The sequence below is a fragment of the Cervus elaphus genome, chromosome 18 (genome assembly GCF_910594005.1).
Source record: "Cervus elaphus chromosome 18, mCerEla1.1, whole genome shotgun sequence".
NCBI lineage: Eukaryota > Metazoa > Chordata > Mammalia > Artiodactyla > Cervidae > Cervus > Cervus elaphus.
In genome coordinates, this window is record NC_057832.1 from 40,709,720 (window position 1) to 40,728,259 (window position 18,540).

Below are 18,540 nucleotides of genomic sequence, written 5' to 3' on the forward strand. Positions count from 1 at the left end.
GAACAAGAAATCAAATAAAAAATAAGGTATGAGAGAAAGTAGAGTGATGGAAAAAACTGAAAAGGTCATGGTAAATAAAATTAACTTCCAGTAGAATATTTAAAGAATAAAATGAAGCAATCAAGGAGGAATAATAAAACAAATAATCTTGCAAGAAAATTAACTTCCAGAATATAGAAATATCTAGAGTTGGATCAATACTATAGGATTCTTTACTAAGACTTTCAGAAGAAAATGTTTAAGTCCCTATATTATAGTTGTCCTATTCTTGTATGCAAGTATACCTGCTGAAGAGTTCAAAAATCAAGAACCTTAAGGAATATTTGGAAGCAGTTGTGGATAGAAACACAAAATGTATTAATAATCGAAACATGTATTTCCTACTGTCCTATTGTGTTGAAATAAAATTTAAAGCTAATTCAACATTTAAATAAATTTTCATCCATATGTGTAACATAAGGGCTCTGTTTTCCTATGACTGCCATTCATGGATAGTAAATGAAAAGCTAAAGGTGATCCAACAGCTCTTTATTCCATGCCACTATAATATTATTTACTAAATTTAGAAGTTACAGCACCTTAAGTATAAAGAAGGGGACAGCACTAACAATCCTCTAATCTGAAGAGTGTTTTGTTTCTTACCGTGTCTTTTCCACCTGTGACCTCTTATTGACATGCTGGTTACTGCATTTCTTGATATTCTAGAGGAAGTTGGTGTGATCTCAACTTGAATACACCTTGTACCCTCCTTACTAGATCTCATGGCACCGTGAGGCAATGAAGCTTGTATTGCATTGGCAACCTAAGAAGGAAAAATATAGTTTAAGATTGTCATTGAATAGATGTATTATTACTCAGATAAAACAAGATGCTAAATTTTAACAGGTTTTTAAAAAGAATAATTCCTCCAAGATATATCATAAGATGATACATAAATCCTCTAAATTAAGAAGAACAAAATTCACAGTTAAAAATATATGTGATGAAATTTAGAATTCCAAAATATTAAATTATATTTCCTAATGCTAATTAATAAATGCAGCTCTAGCATGTTAATGAGAACATTCTTACATATGAAAAGAACTATAAGGCTAAGAAGTTAGCTTAATGAAAATTTCAAATTATGTATACCTTTTTCAAGTATAAAAGTTTTCTATTACAACAGGAGCATGAATCATTGAGTATTAATAATATATTAATGCACTCCAAATGGCTTCTTAATTTATAGTTTTAAGCTGAGAAATTTTAATTTACATAAATAAGTGAGGCACCTACCAGCAATGGCTCTGGATATAATTCTAGCTGGGCTCTGTATATAATATCATCCAATGCTTTTTGAGCTAGATCCCATTCTCCATTGTAACTATAAAATTAAGTACAATTATTTTAAATTAATTCTATATAAATTAAATAAGATATAATGAGAAACTGTTTATCTTTAATGAGGAAAATAATCGATCATATTAGCACACTTCTTAGCATTCTACCCTCATTAAAAATGTATTTTTAAATCTTTGAATTCCTTTCAATTATATCTGAAAGTCTATTAACAGAAAATTTTATAGATATGCATTTCTTCTCTAAATAACATGTCTATTTATAAAACATGTACCCAAAAAGCTAGGCAATTTCAAAGCATTTTACTTTCAAAGCAAGTCAGAGCATAATAAATTATATACCTTGGAATAATGTTCAGAACACTTTATGGTCAAATTACTCTGTAACTCCCACAGTTTTTAATGAAAATCTACAACTACTGTGGCTTGCAGCATCCTAAGTAGTTATTTCTTTGCATTCACATAGTCAGTTAGAAGTGTATATGATATATGCTACACATAGCACAGAGATATTAGAGGAAAAAGTGTGTGTGGACTAACTTTCAAAGATATGGCCAAACCATTCCTAAAAACTGGCTCAATGATGGAATGGACAGAGAAATAATGGCTTTCTCATACGACAACAAAATAAAGGAGTGTGAATTACATCAAGAGTACAAGTGAGGCCTAAAAAATGGAAAGAGCATTGCTCTCACCCTAAACACAAGATAAAGCCACGTAATCTAAAAAATCATAACTTCTCATGAAAGCAACAAGGAGCTATGGTCACAGGGCAACCAAGTAGCCCAACACTCAACAGCAGTCAAGTGCCCTTGAGGAGACTCAGGCCACAATGCAGGTGGGTAAGAGAAATTCAGCTAAACTTTTCAACAAATTCCTAAAAGCCAAGTGTGGGCCAGACAAGAGTACAGACACTCTGGAAGTAGATACAAGGGGATTCATACCCACTCATTAGCTCTTCTTCACAAGCCACATTTAGGCACTCATAAGAAAGGCTAAGCACAAAGCAGGGGACCAGAGAAAGCTGCTCTTGGCAGCGCAGGCCTGAAGGAACAGTGGCCGCCACAGCCAAAAAGGCACCAAGGTCCAGCCAGACCCTTCCAGCAGAACAAAAGTTTAAAGCCTTTGGGGAAAGACCAGCAAACCATTTCACCCCGAGGGCAGAGGCAAAGACCAACTCTGGCTGTGAGGGGGAGAAAAAGAAAAAACCTCTACCTGCAGGGAAGAGTCAGGACCACTGAGGAACTCCTACCCTGATAAGCAAGGACACAGGGCCTGCTTAGAAATGAGACTAGACCAGAACAACAGAAAATACCACTTCCTCCTCCCCACCATCCCGAACCAGGCTAGTACATATCAGAAACATGCAACAGCACTCTACTGCTAGAGGAGAGGGAAGAACATGGAGAGAGACCCTCTCTGAGGTACAGACACACCGGGAAAGCTGAAAGCTGAGGATAGAGCAAGAATATTGAGGAGAAACTCTCCAGCTGTAAGTACCAGGTAACATAAAAGGAATCTGAAGTAGGTGGTGCAATATAGGTAACCATAGCAACAATGAAATCCAGTCCCAGCTCACTCCTCTCTATAATAACTCTACTAGTATACTAGAAAAGAGGCATATCCATCTCTAGGCATAAATAACATTTACCTCAATCTCTACTGTCCTACTCGTGAACAAAATGATGGTCAAATATTACAAAGCACACAAAAAGCAAAAGGCAAAACAACCCACTGTCAAGAGACAAAGAACAACAGAACCAAATTCAAATGCTACAGTTACTGGGGAAAATAAAATAACTAAGATTAATATATTAAAGTCTCTAGTGGAAAAGAGGGGCAACATGCATGAATAGATGGATAGTTCAGCAGAGATAGGGACTATAAGAAAAAGCCAAATGAAAAGGCTAAAAATAAAGAATGCTCTCAGTGCGCTTATTAGTAGACTTAACACAGTCAAGGAAAGAATCGAGGAACATGAAGACAGATCAACAGAAATTACTCAATCAGAAACACAGCAAAAAAGAGAAAAAGCAAAATAGATCAGAACATCCAAGAGCTTTGGAGCAATATTACTGGTCTAACACGAGTCAACAAAATTTTTCTTAAAGGGCCAGATAATAAATGTTTTAGGTTCGTGGGGTCAGCTCTGTCACTGTAACACAAAAGCAGCCACTGACAATATATAAATGAATGTCACTGCATTTCAATAAAACTTTTTTTTTTTTAAAGGGATCAGATCAGATTTGGTCCAAAGATCATAAATTCTTCCTTCAGTTAAGAAGCTCATAATCAGGACTTCCCTGGCAGCCCAGTGGTTAAGACTCCATGCTTCCCCAATGCAGGGGATGTGGGTTGGATTCCTGGTCAGGGAACTAAGGTTCCATAAGCTGTGTGGTGTGGCCAAAAGGAAAAAAAAAAAAAGGAAGAAGTTTATAATCTACTGGGGAAAATTAGGGTATCAAGCGAATATAATATATACAGTAAGAGAATTAGAAAGTAAAAGATCGGGTTCAAGGAAAAGTATTAACACCTAAAGCAACAAACAAGATATCATTGATTTTAGAAATTAGTAGCATATTCATAATAAACTTTGTGATGAAAGAGACTTTAAGATGTTTTTCAATAATTAAAATTTCTGGAAATGGAAAAAAGATACTCATTAGGGAAAAATGCTATTTGGAAATTACAGCAAAAAAATAAAAATAAGTAATGACAAAAGAAACTGTGAGTGTATTTACGTATCAATAATTTTCATTCTGTCTTTCAATTAAAGATGACAAAGTGTTTTAGTTGGTTATATATTCTTTAGAATATTAAAAGATTTATTTTAAATAATAAAACTTATTAGGATATTGATTCATATTTTCACAAAAATGTTATTATACTGCATTTATAATGCAGTAACAATAAAATAAGACTATAATTTTCCAAAGAGATCAAAGGTTAAGTTTGTATATGAAATAAACTTACAAGGCAAAATAAATTCCTGTTAACATTTGCACCATGAATCCTGAAGAAACTGGTACCCTGCTACTTATACCTTTGTATTTTCTTACTTGTTGTCGAGGATATCCACAAACACAGATTCTAGAAAGACCAAAATAAATATATTTGCAAAATTAGTAAAAATACAGATAATATATTTTGTAACATCTGTAAGTTAACAATATACAAGGTATGCTCTCATTACAAACCAAATAGCAATGAAACAAGGAATCTTTCAAAACAGAACATTTGTCTATAACATTTTCCTGAGTAAGTTAGACTGGAAAAATATGTAGAAAGCTAGAGGTATGTTAAAATATAATAAGTGAACCAGATTCTCAGAGTTAGTTCACTAATTCTGTTCAATCATTATTATTGATCGTATTATTAATGATTTTTGGTTATCATAAAAAACATGAAACTCAGTGTTATTTAGCATGAACAGATCACAGTGATATGATCCTCTATTCCTGACAAAGTTCTTGACATAAACTGCAGGCTCCAAAAAAATATTCTAAAATTATACTCAAACTTCATACAGTACATTTAATAAATTTCAGACAGACTGAAAAATTTATTAAAATACCATAAATAAAAAATAAAATACTAGTCTTCACATGTCTAAACATGACACCAAAGGTAGAATCTTACAGACCAATAGATTTTACTAACATTTTTAAAAGAAACTACAAGAAGTATTAATCTTAGTAAAGAATACTTAAAGAGTATTTAGTTTAGTAAATACAAAGCCACTTCAAAGTCTAACCCTGGGGACCAATTATATGTATCATTCAGAGAATAATATGAAATAAACATGTTTTGAAAGTCAATTTAAATGACAGGGAAAAAATTATAAACCCATGTATCCTATCCCATTTTATAACAAACAAGTAGGTGAAAGGCATATCACTGTAAAATAATCATATACAAGGACACAGAGTTTTCTATTTTCTTCTCTACATTTATATGTATTTTCTAAATTTTCTATGACCCACATGCACTGCTTTTAAATAAACACTAAGCTTCTATCTCTAATAAAATTGGAAACCAGTTGTTTTCTCATAATATGGTGTGACTGATACAACACAGCCCTCACTTTTTTTTTGCTTTATTATCTGATTTAATATTTACTTTATTATTCTTTCTTGAGATATAGCCATATTATTTTAAAGATATACCATAAAATGTTTGGATGTTTGTATATATGGCATAATGATCACATAATAAGTCTAGTTAACATCCATCACACACAGTTACAAATCTTTTCCTTGTGGTAAGAACTTTTAAGATTTATTTTCTTTGCAACTTTTAAATATGCAGTACAGTACTAACTGCAGTCACTATGATGTATATTACATCCCCGGACTTACTTATTTCATAACTGGAAGTTTCTACACTTTCACTCCCTTCACTCATTTTGCCCACCTCTCACCACCACCCACATCACCTCTTACCAGCACAACCTTCACTTAATATGGTACTAGAAAACAGCCTGTAATTTACCCCTCCATTCAATTACTACTTGGAAATTAATATTCCGTCTACTCAATGAACCTAAGCCTTCACTTAAACATGTCCGGGTATGCCACAGACAATTCCAAAAAATATCCCCTTTGAGGATATCATTTATTCAAAGCAACTTTAAAGAATAAATATAAACTCATTTGATATTGACAGGATCTTAAAATTCTTTAGAACCAAGAGTAAGAGGGAGCAGGGATACTTAAAAACGGAATGTTTCCTTTCCCTCAAAATTTGTATGTTGAAGCCCTAATTCCCCAATATGATGGTTTTGAATGTGGGACACCCTGAGGGTAACTAGGTCATGAGGGTGGGGACCATTACTGGATTAGTGACCTTATATAAAGAGGAAGAGAGGCCAGAGGATGCTCAGCCATCTGAAGCTGGTCAGTCACCTGTAAGGTAGGAACAGGGCCTTTGCTTAGAACTAAGTCTGGCATCTTCACCTTGGATTTCCCAGCCTCCAGAACTATTGTTTAAGCCACTCAATCTACAGTATTTTGTTATAGCCGCCTGAGAGAAGCTCAGAAAAATCAGCTCTCCATGAAATAAAAACTCAAATTTTGTTTTATATTATAAAAACTTATACGCAAATAAGAAAAGAGACTCCTCTTATTACCTAAAGAAGCAAACTTAGAACAATTTCTTCTTACACTTTACACCTTTATAATAGGGATGATAGTAAATAACTGAGAACCATTATATGAAAGATAAGATTTCTCAATTCATTTATTCATTCAATAAATACTTATTAAGGATTTATATTGTGTCAGACACTAGGGATATAGATAAAAGATATAGGTCCCACAGGGATTCATAATCAAATCAAAAAGACTGTAGTCAACAAATATTTGCAATGACTAAGATGACAGAGGTAGCAAAAGGAGAGAGAAGTAAATGCTAGTGGAAGAAGGAGAGGGCCAGAGCAAGTTTCCCAGAAAGAGATTTCTTTGAACTACGTGTGTTCTTAGTTGCTTAGTCACGTCCAGCTCTTTGCGACCCCATGGACTGCAGCCCGCCAGGCTCCTCTGTCCATGGGGATTCTCCAGGCAAGAATACCGGACAGGTTGCCATGCCCTCCTCCAGGGGATCTTCCCAACTCAGGGATTGAACCCAAGGCTCCCATTGCAGGCGGAATCTTTATCGTCTGAGCCACGAGGGAAGCCCCTTGAAGAAAAAGCGGTGTTTGGATTTCCCAGGAAAGAATACCGAAGTGGGTTGCCATTTCCTTCTCCAGGGGATCTTCCCAACCCAGGGACTGAACCCACGTCTATGGCATTGGAGGCAGATTCTTTACCACTGAGCCACCAGGGAAGCCCTAGGTGAAAATATAGTAAAGGGCAAAACCAGAGAAAGATGAAACAGTGTGATATTGAGGAGAGTGGTAGGATTTTAGTAGGAATAGAATGCTAGGACACTAAAAAGTAAGAGAAGCTAGCTAGTTAGGAGTCAGCATTTTATAACCTGCTACGCTTTATCATGAAGGCAATGGGAAGCAACTAAGATTTTTGTTTTGTTGTTTTAAGCAAGGGTTTGACATGATCAGATTGGTCTTTTGATATCACTCAGGTTCTCTTTGGAGACTAGAGAGGAGAGTGTCCAAATATCCCATGAGTGAGAGGAAGGGAGCCTGAACTAAAGAAGTAATTGTGGGGAGGAGAATCCATGGGACTGGAGTCACATCAATTAAGTATCAACAGGGACTGAGAAGGAAAGAATAAGAGAAGTGTGTAATTAGCCCTACATTTAGTTTGGACAGCTGACTGGCTGGCAGCCATTAAATCAATTTGGACAAATATATACTGTTTCAAAAGATGCTAAGTTTCAGATGTGTTTATTTTTAGGTATATGATACAGGTGTTACTTTTGTCTGTCATGCTCTCTCTTTTACCTCCGATATCTTCCATTAATATCCCTCTATCCCTCTTACCTTTAGGAACTAGTCTTCCCCTATAAAATCAGGTACAGCCATGTGATTATGGTGAGGCTGCCAATGAAACTGCCTGTGACAAGAGATCACTACTCTAAGATCTATTTTTCCCTTCTTCCTTCTAATAATGTATATAAAGGCACACACCCCTCCGCACTTCCCAACCAGCTCTAGCTAGAACAATGGCCACCCGATGGAGCCTATATTCTCTAGCCTTCCTAGTGTAAGTCTGATCATGTGACTAGTTCTAGACAACGGTTTGTTAACTGAAGTGGTGCGACTTCTGAGTTGTACCCTTAAAAAGCAGCTGCTTGCCTTCCACTCTCTCCCTACTTTCAGGATAGAAGGCAGATGTAATAGCAGTGATCCATCATCATACAGACACTGAAGAGGGACACCGAAGAGAATGCAGAATCCCAAGAAAGAAGTAGCATGAACACTTTAGAAACAGAGCCAATCTGCCCTCAGGCCATCTATTAACTTGGGATTTTATGTGAAAGAAAGTGAATAGCTACTTCCTTTAAGTTACCGTTATTTCTGTTAAAACAGTCCAACCAATATTTAAACTGATACATACAGTATTCTTCCAATAATACTGCTACACAACTTGGCCCTAGAAGGGTTTATTCAAGCCTCAGACAGCATGATCAGAAACTTTGGCTGGACTGTTTTTCACAGTGAACCTGGGAGAGACGTTCTTTTTTGCTGAGTTCACTAAAGGTAGACAATGTCAGTTTTTAGCTGCCTGTGGTCACTGCTCTCACCACATGAAAGAAGCCTATTGTCAGAAAAAAAATGTACAACGCCAAGAGTTGATAACCTAACATTATTTGAGCCTCTGAATCTAGCTGAGGTAAGTTCCATCTCTGCTTTTCCCAAGTTGTTGTTGTTCAGCCCCCGAGTCATGTCTGACTCACTGCAGTCTCATGGACGGCAGCACGCCAGGCCTCCCTGTCCCTCACCATCTCCCGAAGTTTGCCCAAGTTCATGTCCCTTACATCGGTGATGCCATCCAGCCATCTCATCCTCTGACGCCCTTTTCTCCTTCTGCCTTCAATCTTTCCCAGCATCAGGGTCGTTTCCAAAACGTCAGCTGTTCTCATCAGATGACCAAAATACTGAAGCTTCAGCTTCAGCATCAGTCCTTCCAACAAATATTCAGGGTTGATTTCCCTTAAGATTGACTGGTTTGATCTCCTTGCTGTCCAAGGGACTTTCAGAAGTCTTCTCTAAATACTAGGAGCCAAAAATTTTCCCAATGATATAATGCAGTTTTATGCAGATATCAGTCAGTTATAAGAGAAAGAATTCTAACTTTCATAAGATATTTATGGGACATTTCAGTGAAGATGTTTACTGAATCGGATACATAGGTTTAGAAATCAGGAAGGAAAGTATATGGTTTAGAAAAGAAAATATGGTCAGAAACCATTTACTGTTATTATTACACAGTTTGGTTTTTTTTTTTTAAACAACCTTGCCTTGGGTCTAGGATGGTCAATCAACTGTTAAATTTACTTTAGGTAAGAACTAAAGAGCCAGAGCTCTCACTTTACACAAGATATAGGAATCTAGGTCCTCTCATTTTCTCTACTAGCTACCTAAGGAGATAAGCAGTCATGTATTACAGGGTTTATTTACTTCTTTATTCAGAAATGCAGACAGTTAGTGTCTTAGTCCATTTGGGCTACTATAACAAAACACAACGGACTGAGTACCTTATGAACAACAGAAATTCATTTCTCAAAGTTCTGGAGGCTAAAATCACAAGATCAGGGTGCCAGCATGGTCAGGTGAGGGCCCTCTTCAAGGCTGCAGACTTCTTGCCATATCCTCACATGACAGAAGGGGAGGGGGAGACCAGTAGTATCTCTTGGCTAAGAATATTAACCCCATTCAAGAGGAATCCTCATGAATGACCGAGGTACCTCTCAAAGGCCCAACCTCCTAGTACCATCACATTGGACATTAAGATTTCAACATAAGAATCTGGGGGTGGGTGGGAACACAAACATTCAGATCATAGCCATTAGGGGTTTTTGTTTGTTTTTTAGCTGATAGTTTTTAATAGCTACTAAAACTTTACACCAACTGCCGCAAGTGACTTCAAGAATTTTTCCTTTATCAATGAAAGATTTTGAAAAAACTAAAACTTAATTATTTCCTTTAATTGTAACTGTACTTATTGGATCACAAATCTCAAGTGAAAGAGATCATCTTTCATTCATTTACTGAACAAATAGTTACTAAGTTTACTGTATGCCAGACCTTTCTCTTGAGGAGACTCTGAGCAGACAGCAGTGGAAAAAATCAAAGTTCCTGACTTCATGATAGTCCAGCAGTTGACAGGATATACCAAATGAACAAACAGGGTAATAACAGTGTTATAAGCACTAAAAGGAAATAAACTGGGGTGGGTGGGAAAGTGCTACTACAGAAAAGATGATAATGGAAGACCTCTCCAAGGAGGCGACATTGAGCCACATCCAAAATAATCTAGTCTTAATAGCTACAGCATTAACTGATAATGGCATCTCTTTACCTTCTCTTCTCCATTCTTTTTTTTTTAATACTTAAGAATTCTGATTTACTCTTCAGTACTCTGATTGCTCTCTTCAAAGATATTCTTTTTGCACAGATTTTATTTTATTTTCACTGAATTTACATTAAGATATATAACAAAGCAAAAACCAACAATAAAGCTACATGTCACATGAGTGCTTGACTCCTCTAATCACTAGAGGTTTATCCTGAAGTTATCTGATTTCCCTTTACAAATCCAAAACATAAGAACTCGACCTTACAAAAGAGCAGCTGAGTGACCTAACCCCTACTGCGGTATTAAACTTCCTCTATGGTCACATCTTGAGAAACCTGTATGCAAGTCAGGAAGCAACAGTTAGAACTGGACATGGAACAACAGACTGGTTCCAAACAGGAAAAGGAGTATGTTAAGGCTGTATATTGTCACTCTGCTTATTTAACTTATAAGCAGAGTACATCATGAGAAACGCTGGGCTGGAGGAAGCACAAGCTGGAATCAAGATTGCCGGGAGAAATATCAATAACCTCAGATATGCAGATGACACCACCCTTATGGCAGAAAGTGAAGAGGAACTAAAAAGCCTCTTGATGAAAGTGAAAGAGGAGAGTGAAAAAGTTGGCTTAAAGCTCAATATTCAGAAAACTAAGATCATGGCATCTGGTCCCATTACCTCATGGGAAATAGATGGGAGGACAGTGGAAACAGTGTCAGACTTTATTTCTTTGGGCTCCAAAATCACTGCAGATGGTGAATGCAGCCATGAAATTAAAAGACGCTTACTCCTTGGAAAGTTATGACCAATCTAGATAACATATTAAAAAGCAGAGACATTACTTTGCCAACAAAGGTCCGTCTGGTCAAGGCTATGGTTTTTCCAGTGGTCATGTATGGATGTGAGAGTTGGACTGTGAAGAAAGCTGAGCGCCAAAAAATTGATGCTTTTGAACTATGGTGTTGGAGAAGACTCTTGAGAGTCCCTTGGACTGCAAGGAGATCCAACCAGTCCATCCTGAAGGAGATAAGTCCTGGGTGTTCATTGGAAGGACTGATGCTGAAGCTGAAACTCCAATACTTTGGCCACCTCATGCGAAGAGTTGACTCGTTGGAAAAGACCCTGATGCTGGGAGGGATTGGGGGCAGGAGGAGAAGGGGATGACAGAGGATGAGATGGCTGGATGGCATCACCAACTCGATGGGCATGAGTTTGAGTAAACTCCGGGAGTTGGTGATGGACAGGGAGGCCTGGCGTGCCACGATTCATGAGGTCGCAAAGAGTCGGACATGACTGAGCGACTGAATTGAACTGATGGTCACATATGGGCTTCCCTGGTCATTCAATGGTAAAGAATCCACCTGCCTGGTGGGCTACAGTCCACAGGGTTGCAAAAGGTGGATGCGACTGAGCGACTAAACAACAACATGGTCACATATAGATACCTCCCAAATTCATAATAAACCATGAAAAAATTAAATTCCTTTTGGAAGGCATATTTTGTCAACATATTTTGGGGAGAAGATCTAAGTATCAATTTGTAAGTGAGGAAAATTACTGTCATGATTCTCATTCTCTGTTGAGAGACACTACTATCTCATTCTTAGACTGAAAGAAAACCTGTGAGATTGTTGTCAATGTACTGAATTACAAACCACAAAATGATTAGAAAGTCCAATTCCAGTGGGACTGACTGGAGAGACTATTTATTTAGAACTTAAAGTAGGAAAAAAAATAGATTACTACCATCATTAGCTCATAAGACCAGTGAGTAGAAATTAGTTAGAAAAAAAGGGAAACAATAATTTTTCTATTTTTTTAACTTGAGAAATATTTAAAATTCTGTCCAGTTCTATTCCATATCTATTTGGATAAAGCATATACCATGACATAAAACTAACCAATTTCAAAACCTCTTCCTTTTCTGCTCTGCTTTTTAAATAGTGAGAAGAGTGGAGGTGAGAAGGCCAGGAGAGCAGAAAAGTGGAAGAATAAGGGAGAAAAGAGAAAATGGAAGAATTACCTATACAGCAATGAGCACTTTTCTTTTCTCATGCTTCTGCTCTTTGAAATTAGGAGCCTAGTAAAGGCTGCATCTTCTCTCATTTTCCTAAAGAGAGTACCATATACAAAACTAGTACTGAAGTTGTTGGAGGAAAGATTATTTCAAATGGGTTGTAAAGGAATGATTTATAAAGATAGGACGGTTTACAAATTAAATAATAAGCCATGAAAAGTCAATGGTAGGTTCCTTCAACAAGGAATGACCTAGTATAAGGTATGCTCTAGAACGGATTTTAACTTCAAACAGGTGGGGGAAAAAGAAAGAGTGTCTGTGCATCTATAGTGGAAATGCGTGCTCATCACTGGGTCACAATACATAATAGCTGTCCTTTACTGAATGATAACAAAGTGGCATACACTGTGCTAGCAGCCTGTTCCCCTCTCTCTCATCAGTCACAAAAATTAATCCACAGGATGGTGTCTTTGCACAAAGGTGTCCTTAACAGACAGAAAACAAGACGAAATCTATTAGGTGATCAGAAGGCTGACTCAGAAACAAGGAATGTTCATACAGGAAAAAACACACAGATCAAGAATCCCTAGCAGTACATATTCAAGTTACTCAGTGAGGTGACTCAGCAAGTGAACAACATCAGTACAGTTGATTAGACAACGGGGGAGAGTTTAACTTACAGCTTAGTATAGTTTCATATTTAATATTGATATTCAACATCAAAAGGCAAGGTAAGCCATTTATTAAACACACTCGTATTAAACACACTCCTAGAGGAGAACATAGGCAAAACACTCTCCGACATAAATCACAGCAAGATCCTCTATGACCCACCTCCCAGAATATTGGAAATAAAAGCAAAACTAAACAAATGGGACCTAATGAAACTTAAAAGCTTTTGCACTACAAAGGAAACTATAAGCAAGGTGAAAAGACAGCCCTCAGATTGGGAGAAAATAATAGCAAATGAAGAAACAGACAAAGGATTAATCTCAAAAATATACAAGCAACTCCTGCAGCTCAATTCCAGAAAAATAAATGACCCAATCAAAAAATGGGCCAAAGAACTAAACAGACATTTCTCCAAAGAAGACATACAGATGGCTCACAAACACATGAAAAGATGCTCAACATCACTCATTATCAGAGAAATGCAAATCAAAACCACAATGAGGTACCATTACACGCCAGTCAGGATGGCTGCTCTCCAAAAGTCTACAAGCAATAAATGCTGGAGAGGGTGTGGAGAAAAGGGAACCCTCTTACACTGCTGGTGGGAATGCAAACTAGTACAGCCGCTATGGAAAACAGTGTGGAGATTCCTTAAAAAACTGGAAATAGAACTGCCATATGACCCAGCAATCCCACTTCTGGGCATACACACTGAGGAAACCAGATCTGAAAGAGACACGTGCACCCCAATGTTCATAGCAGCACTGTTTATAATAGCCAGGACATGGAAGCAACCTAGATGCCCATCAGCAGATGAATGGATAAGGAAGCTGTGGTACATATACACCATGGAATATTACTCAGCCATTAAAAATAATTCATTTGAACCAGTCCTAATGAGATGGATGAAGCTGGAGCCCATTATACAGAGTGAAGTAAGCCAGAAAGATAAAGAACATTACAGCATACAAACACATATATATGGAATTTAGAAAGGTGATAACGATAACCCTATATGCAAAACAGAAAAAGAGACACAGAAATACAGAACAGACTTTTGAACTTTGTGGGAGAATGTGAGGGTGGGATATTTCAAAAGAACAGCATGTATACTATCTATGGTGAAACAGATCACCAGCCCAGGTGGGATGCATGAGACAAGTGCTCGGGCCTGGTGCACTGGGAAGACCCAGAGGAATCGGGTGGAGAGGGAGGTGGGAGGGGGGATTGGGATTGGGAATAAAGACCTGCCCTCTGTAGTTGAAATAAAAAAAAAAAAAAAAAAAGAGATGCTCAAAGAAAAGAAAAATATTTTCACAAATTTACAAGACTTAGGAATGTACTAATAAAACTTATCTGTAGAATTGGTGGCTATGTTGCTTTTAGGAGGGTCATATGTACTATTTGGGCTTCCCTGGTGGCTCAGTGGTAAAGAACTCTCCTGCAATGCAGGAGATGTAGTTTAGATCCCTGGGTCGGGAAGATCCCCTGGAGAAGGACATGGCAACTTACTCTAGTATCCTTGCCTGGGAAATTGATGGACAGAGGAACCTGGTGGACTATAAACCATAGGGTTGCAAAAGAGCCAGACGTGACTTAGCAACTAAACAACAACAATGTAATATTTAGTACTAGTAGAAGATAAAAACTTGTTGACTAAAATTCATTCAATCTAGCCTCCTTTCAGATCTCCCCTTTCAGGGGTCTGTGCACACTACGTATGAGGAAAATACAAGCATCAAACTGGCCATCAATCTGAATCAAGAAGCAAAGCTTATAGTTAACTGAACAGATTTTTGCCCAGTAGAATAGATAAGTGGAGGGTGGGAAGTGTCCAGGATTGTTTTAATTCCACAACTCATTATAATCAGAAGGTTAAAAATAGAATGGAACACATCTGTCACTGAACCTAGCTCATATATTCCAAGAAATTTTTATGGCTGTATTATGAGTCTGTCCTCCTAGATAGACTAGTCAATCATTTTGCATAATCATTAACAACAACCAAATGAAGCAGCAACCTGAAACAACTGCCACAGGGCCAAGACAACCTGATTAGCCATAGCACAGTGTGATCACTTTATTTTATTCTTCAGGAAAACCTGCATCAGGACTGAGGTCAACAGGAAGCTCTTATACTTTAACTATATAATCACTTAAAACTTATATCACCTCAGTTCTATAACCAATTTCCCTTCCCTAGCTACGGACTAGGCTTTGCTTGATTGGATACTGTGTGCTTAGTCACTCAGTTGTGTCTGACTTAGCAACGCCATGGACTGTAGCCTGTCAGGCTCCTCTATCCATGGGGATTCTCCAGGCAAGAATACTGGAATGGGTTTCCATGCCCCCCTCCAAGGGATCTTCCCAACCCAGGGATCGAACCCAGGTCTCCTGCATTGCAGGTGGATTCTTGACTCTCTGAGCCACCAGGGAAGCCCATCCTAGTGCTTTCTAACTTTTATCTATACATCTTTAAAATATGTACACCTTAATTAAAGAATATCTGATAAATGACTAAGGAAATGAGGAATTAAGAGAAGTAGATTTGAAATCATACAATAATAGAGACTCTAAAACAAAAACAAAAGCAAACTAAAAAAGATGGAAATGATAAGTCTGATAGAGATCCTATTATGAATGTCTGTGCCATAAGAGTTAGCATTGTTAAACAGTTTTAAGTCTTTTGAATTATATAAATCTCTTCTCTCCTTCATTTTCTTATAGCTGGTGAATATACATTTGAGTTTTCTTGTGGCACAGAGTTAACCTAATACGTTTCTACTAAAATATTCTTTGGCCAGTATCCTGTAGACAGTTTTAAAGTAATCTGTGTTTCTCTTTGTTTTCAAAATCAGCCCCTACTTGTATTCTTAAAAACGGTTATCTAATTTCCTGCTTTGGTAAACTTGATATACTAGCTATTTTCTACCCAGAAGATAAAAGTAATTTTTTAGAAAACAGTCCATTGGAGTTAAACAGGACCAGCAACACATTTTTTCCCCTAACTTCGTCATCAGTAATTTCGGTAAAATATCAACAGTGGATCTCATTTAGGTGGATGTAGTAGAACATCTGTATGCACACACACACATGCACACACACACACATCCCTGGGTCCTACCACCTAAGACCCTGCTTTAGAGTAGTATGTTTTAAGTTCCACAAGTGAAAGTTCCAGCATCGAGTTACTCCTTAAGCCAATGTTTCTGAAGTGTTGGTTCTTACACTCATCTTATTGTGTAACATTTTCACTGGACCATACTGAAATGAGAAATGAAAAGTGCTAAACTTCCCACTTTTAACTTATAAACTGTTGTCCTAGCCTTCCACTCTACCCCTTTCGGGTGAAAAAATATTCTCCTTTCATTAAATGATGTTGATGGAAGATATTTATACCACAATGACTTGACAAAAGAAAAAGTTGGCAACACCATGTAAATACCCACTTCAACTTTTCTGAAATTTTATAGATCTGTGAAATTCAAAAACCCTGGGCACTTCCACTTTTAAAATATTTAAAACAAGAAACATATTAGGAAGAGTCAGTAATTGAGAGTGACGGCACACTGGTACCATCCTCCAAGGGGCAGGCAATGAAATTATGCTTCTCTATGCAACCTCCCTCTTATTAATTGCCCAAAGCTACATTTTCTAAGTAAGTTTGCCAAATATAAAATTATTTTACAAGTTCCTGAATTCTACATTTTCCCTTATTTACTTGAATTACAAAGGGCATTTTCTCTGTCTTGTTTTTCTTAAAAAAAAAAAAAAAAAAAAAGGCAGGGTCTTCCCAGTGGTTCAGTGGTTAGGACTCAGTACTTTCACTGCTGAGGGTGTGGGTTCAGTCCTGAATGGGGAACTAAGATCTCACAAGCCTCACAGCACAGCCAAAAGAAAGGTAACATGTTCAACACAGAAAATTTAGAGAATGACAGAAAATCACACAGGAAAAAAATTAAAATAAACTATAATTCCACCAAGCAGACATAGCTACTGTTAATACTCTGGTCATATTCAGTTAATGTTGAAATCACACCATATATACTATCATTAAATACTCTTTTAAATCAGAATTCTTAAATATTTGCATATATTAATACCCAACAATCATCATAATTTAACATAATCAAGAACTTAACCAAGTTCTTGCCTAAATTTTTTTTTAACAAGAAAAGTTTAAAAACCAGTATCTCAAAAAAAGATAAAAAATAATAAAAAATAAAAATAAAAACCAGTATCTCCTATTTATTTCTTGGTACCAAATTAGAACACAATAAAAATAACTAACTAGATAAGATAGACAGATAAAAAGCAAACAAAACAGAAACCATGTCAAAAACTGAAAGGTCATAACAGTTCCATACTTTTAACTGTACAGTATAAGCCTTTTCTCATCAAAATTTTCCATTGAATCGTTATTCAGTTTTATCCTTTTTGTTGTGTTTTTTATGACTTCATTGTGTCTTTAGAGAGTTTTCTGTATGTTGACTAGGTGCAGCTTCATATTAACTTATTTAGTGTTTCAAACAAATGATTAAACAAAAAATAACGTAGATATGTAACAAACAAGCAATACTAGATTCATATACTTCAACACTAAAAACATTTGAATTTACCTTGAACAAATTTGACACAGTGATTGAAGAGAAACACGGGGCATATAGGTTAAGGCAGCATTGTAACACAACAAAAGGAATGTCAACACTTCAAACCTAAAAACAAACCAAAAGAGTTATTTACAAATCTTGAGAATTCCAAGAAGTCAGTTATAATTAAGCAAGCACTGGGGAGGGGTATTGTGTTACAGAACAGACCTGTCCAATATAATCACACCAACAAGAATACAAAACCAAAAGGAAAAAGAAGTAACAGTCATACGAAAATTACCTTAAAAATTCAATGCGCCAGATGACATCTAAAACAAAATTTAAGTGACAAACAGGGAAGATGGGGTGTCTCTCTTGTATGAAATGACTCCACATTTTAAAACTTGTTATACACAACTCGTTAAACATTATTTATAAATCTACTGACATAATTTCTTTACAAGTCTGCATGGTAGAACAGTAGGTTATGTCCCCACGGTATACCTATTCTGTGCTGTCAGCATCTCTCTTTGGGGGTGAGGTCCACTGTACACAACTTTTGACAAACCATGCTGGGATAGGGCACTCTCCGTCAGAGCCATGGACCCAATGCTAGAAGGCTAAAGACAAGACACGTGAATAAAGAAAAAGCCATTCTGTTTAACGTGTGGTATTTAGAATATATATACTAATATATATATTTAGAATGACTGCTATAAACATCATATATCTCAGAAATATTCAGATTGCCTACTAAGCATTCTGCTCAAAGATTTAACAAATGACTAAAAACAAACCACAAATAGAAATATAAAATAGTTTAACTTCAAAAATTCTACCCCAGAAATACATAATTCACACACACACACATAAAATCTAATCTTATTTGTCAGATAAAGGGAAAAATATTCAAAATTAATACTTTTAATAGATCTTTTACAATCAGGTT

General features: G+C 36.6%; 1 protein-coding gene across 2 annotated transcripts in view; it reads right to left on the reverse strand.

The window, feature by feature from the left end:
• The window catches only part of FAM126A (family with sequence similarity 126 member A), an 89,924-nt gene that overhangs the window by 20,581 nt on the left and 50,803 nt on the right, over positions 1-18,540 (reverse strand). For both annotated transcript variants that reach the window (XM_043871858.1, XM_043871859.1), the window contains exons 6-10: positions 18,096-18,211; positions 17,622-17,717; positions 4,311-4,427; positions 1,276-1,363; positions 643-802 (exon numbers count right to left, since the gene is read on the reverse strand). In XM_043871858.1, the coding sequence (XP_043727793.1) occupies positions 643-802; positions 1,276-1,363; positions 4,311-4,427; positions 17,622-17,717; positions 18,096-18,211 (577 nt within the window). The remainder of the gene's footprint in view (positions 1-642; positions 803-1,275; positions 1,364-4,310; positions 4,428-17,621; positions 17,718-18,095; positions 18,212-18,540) is intronic.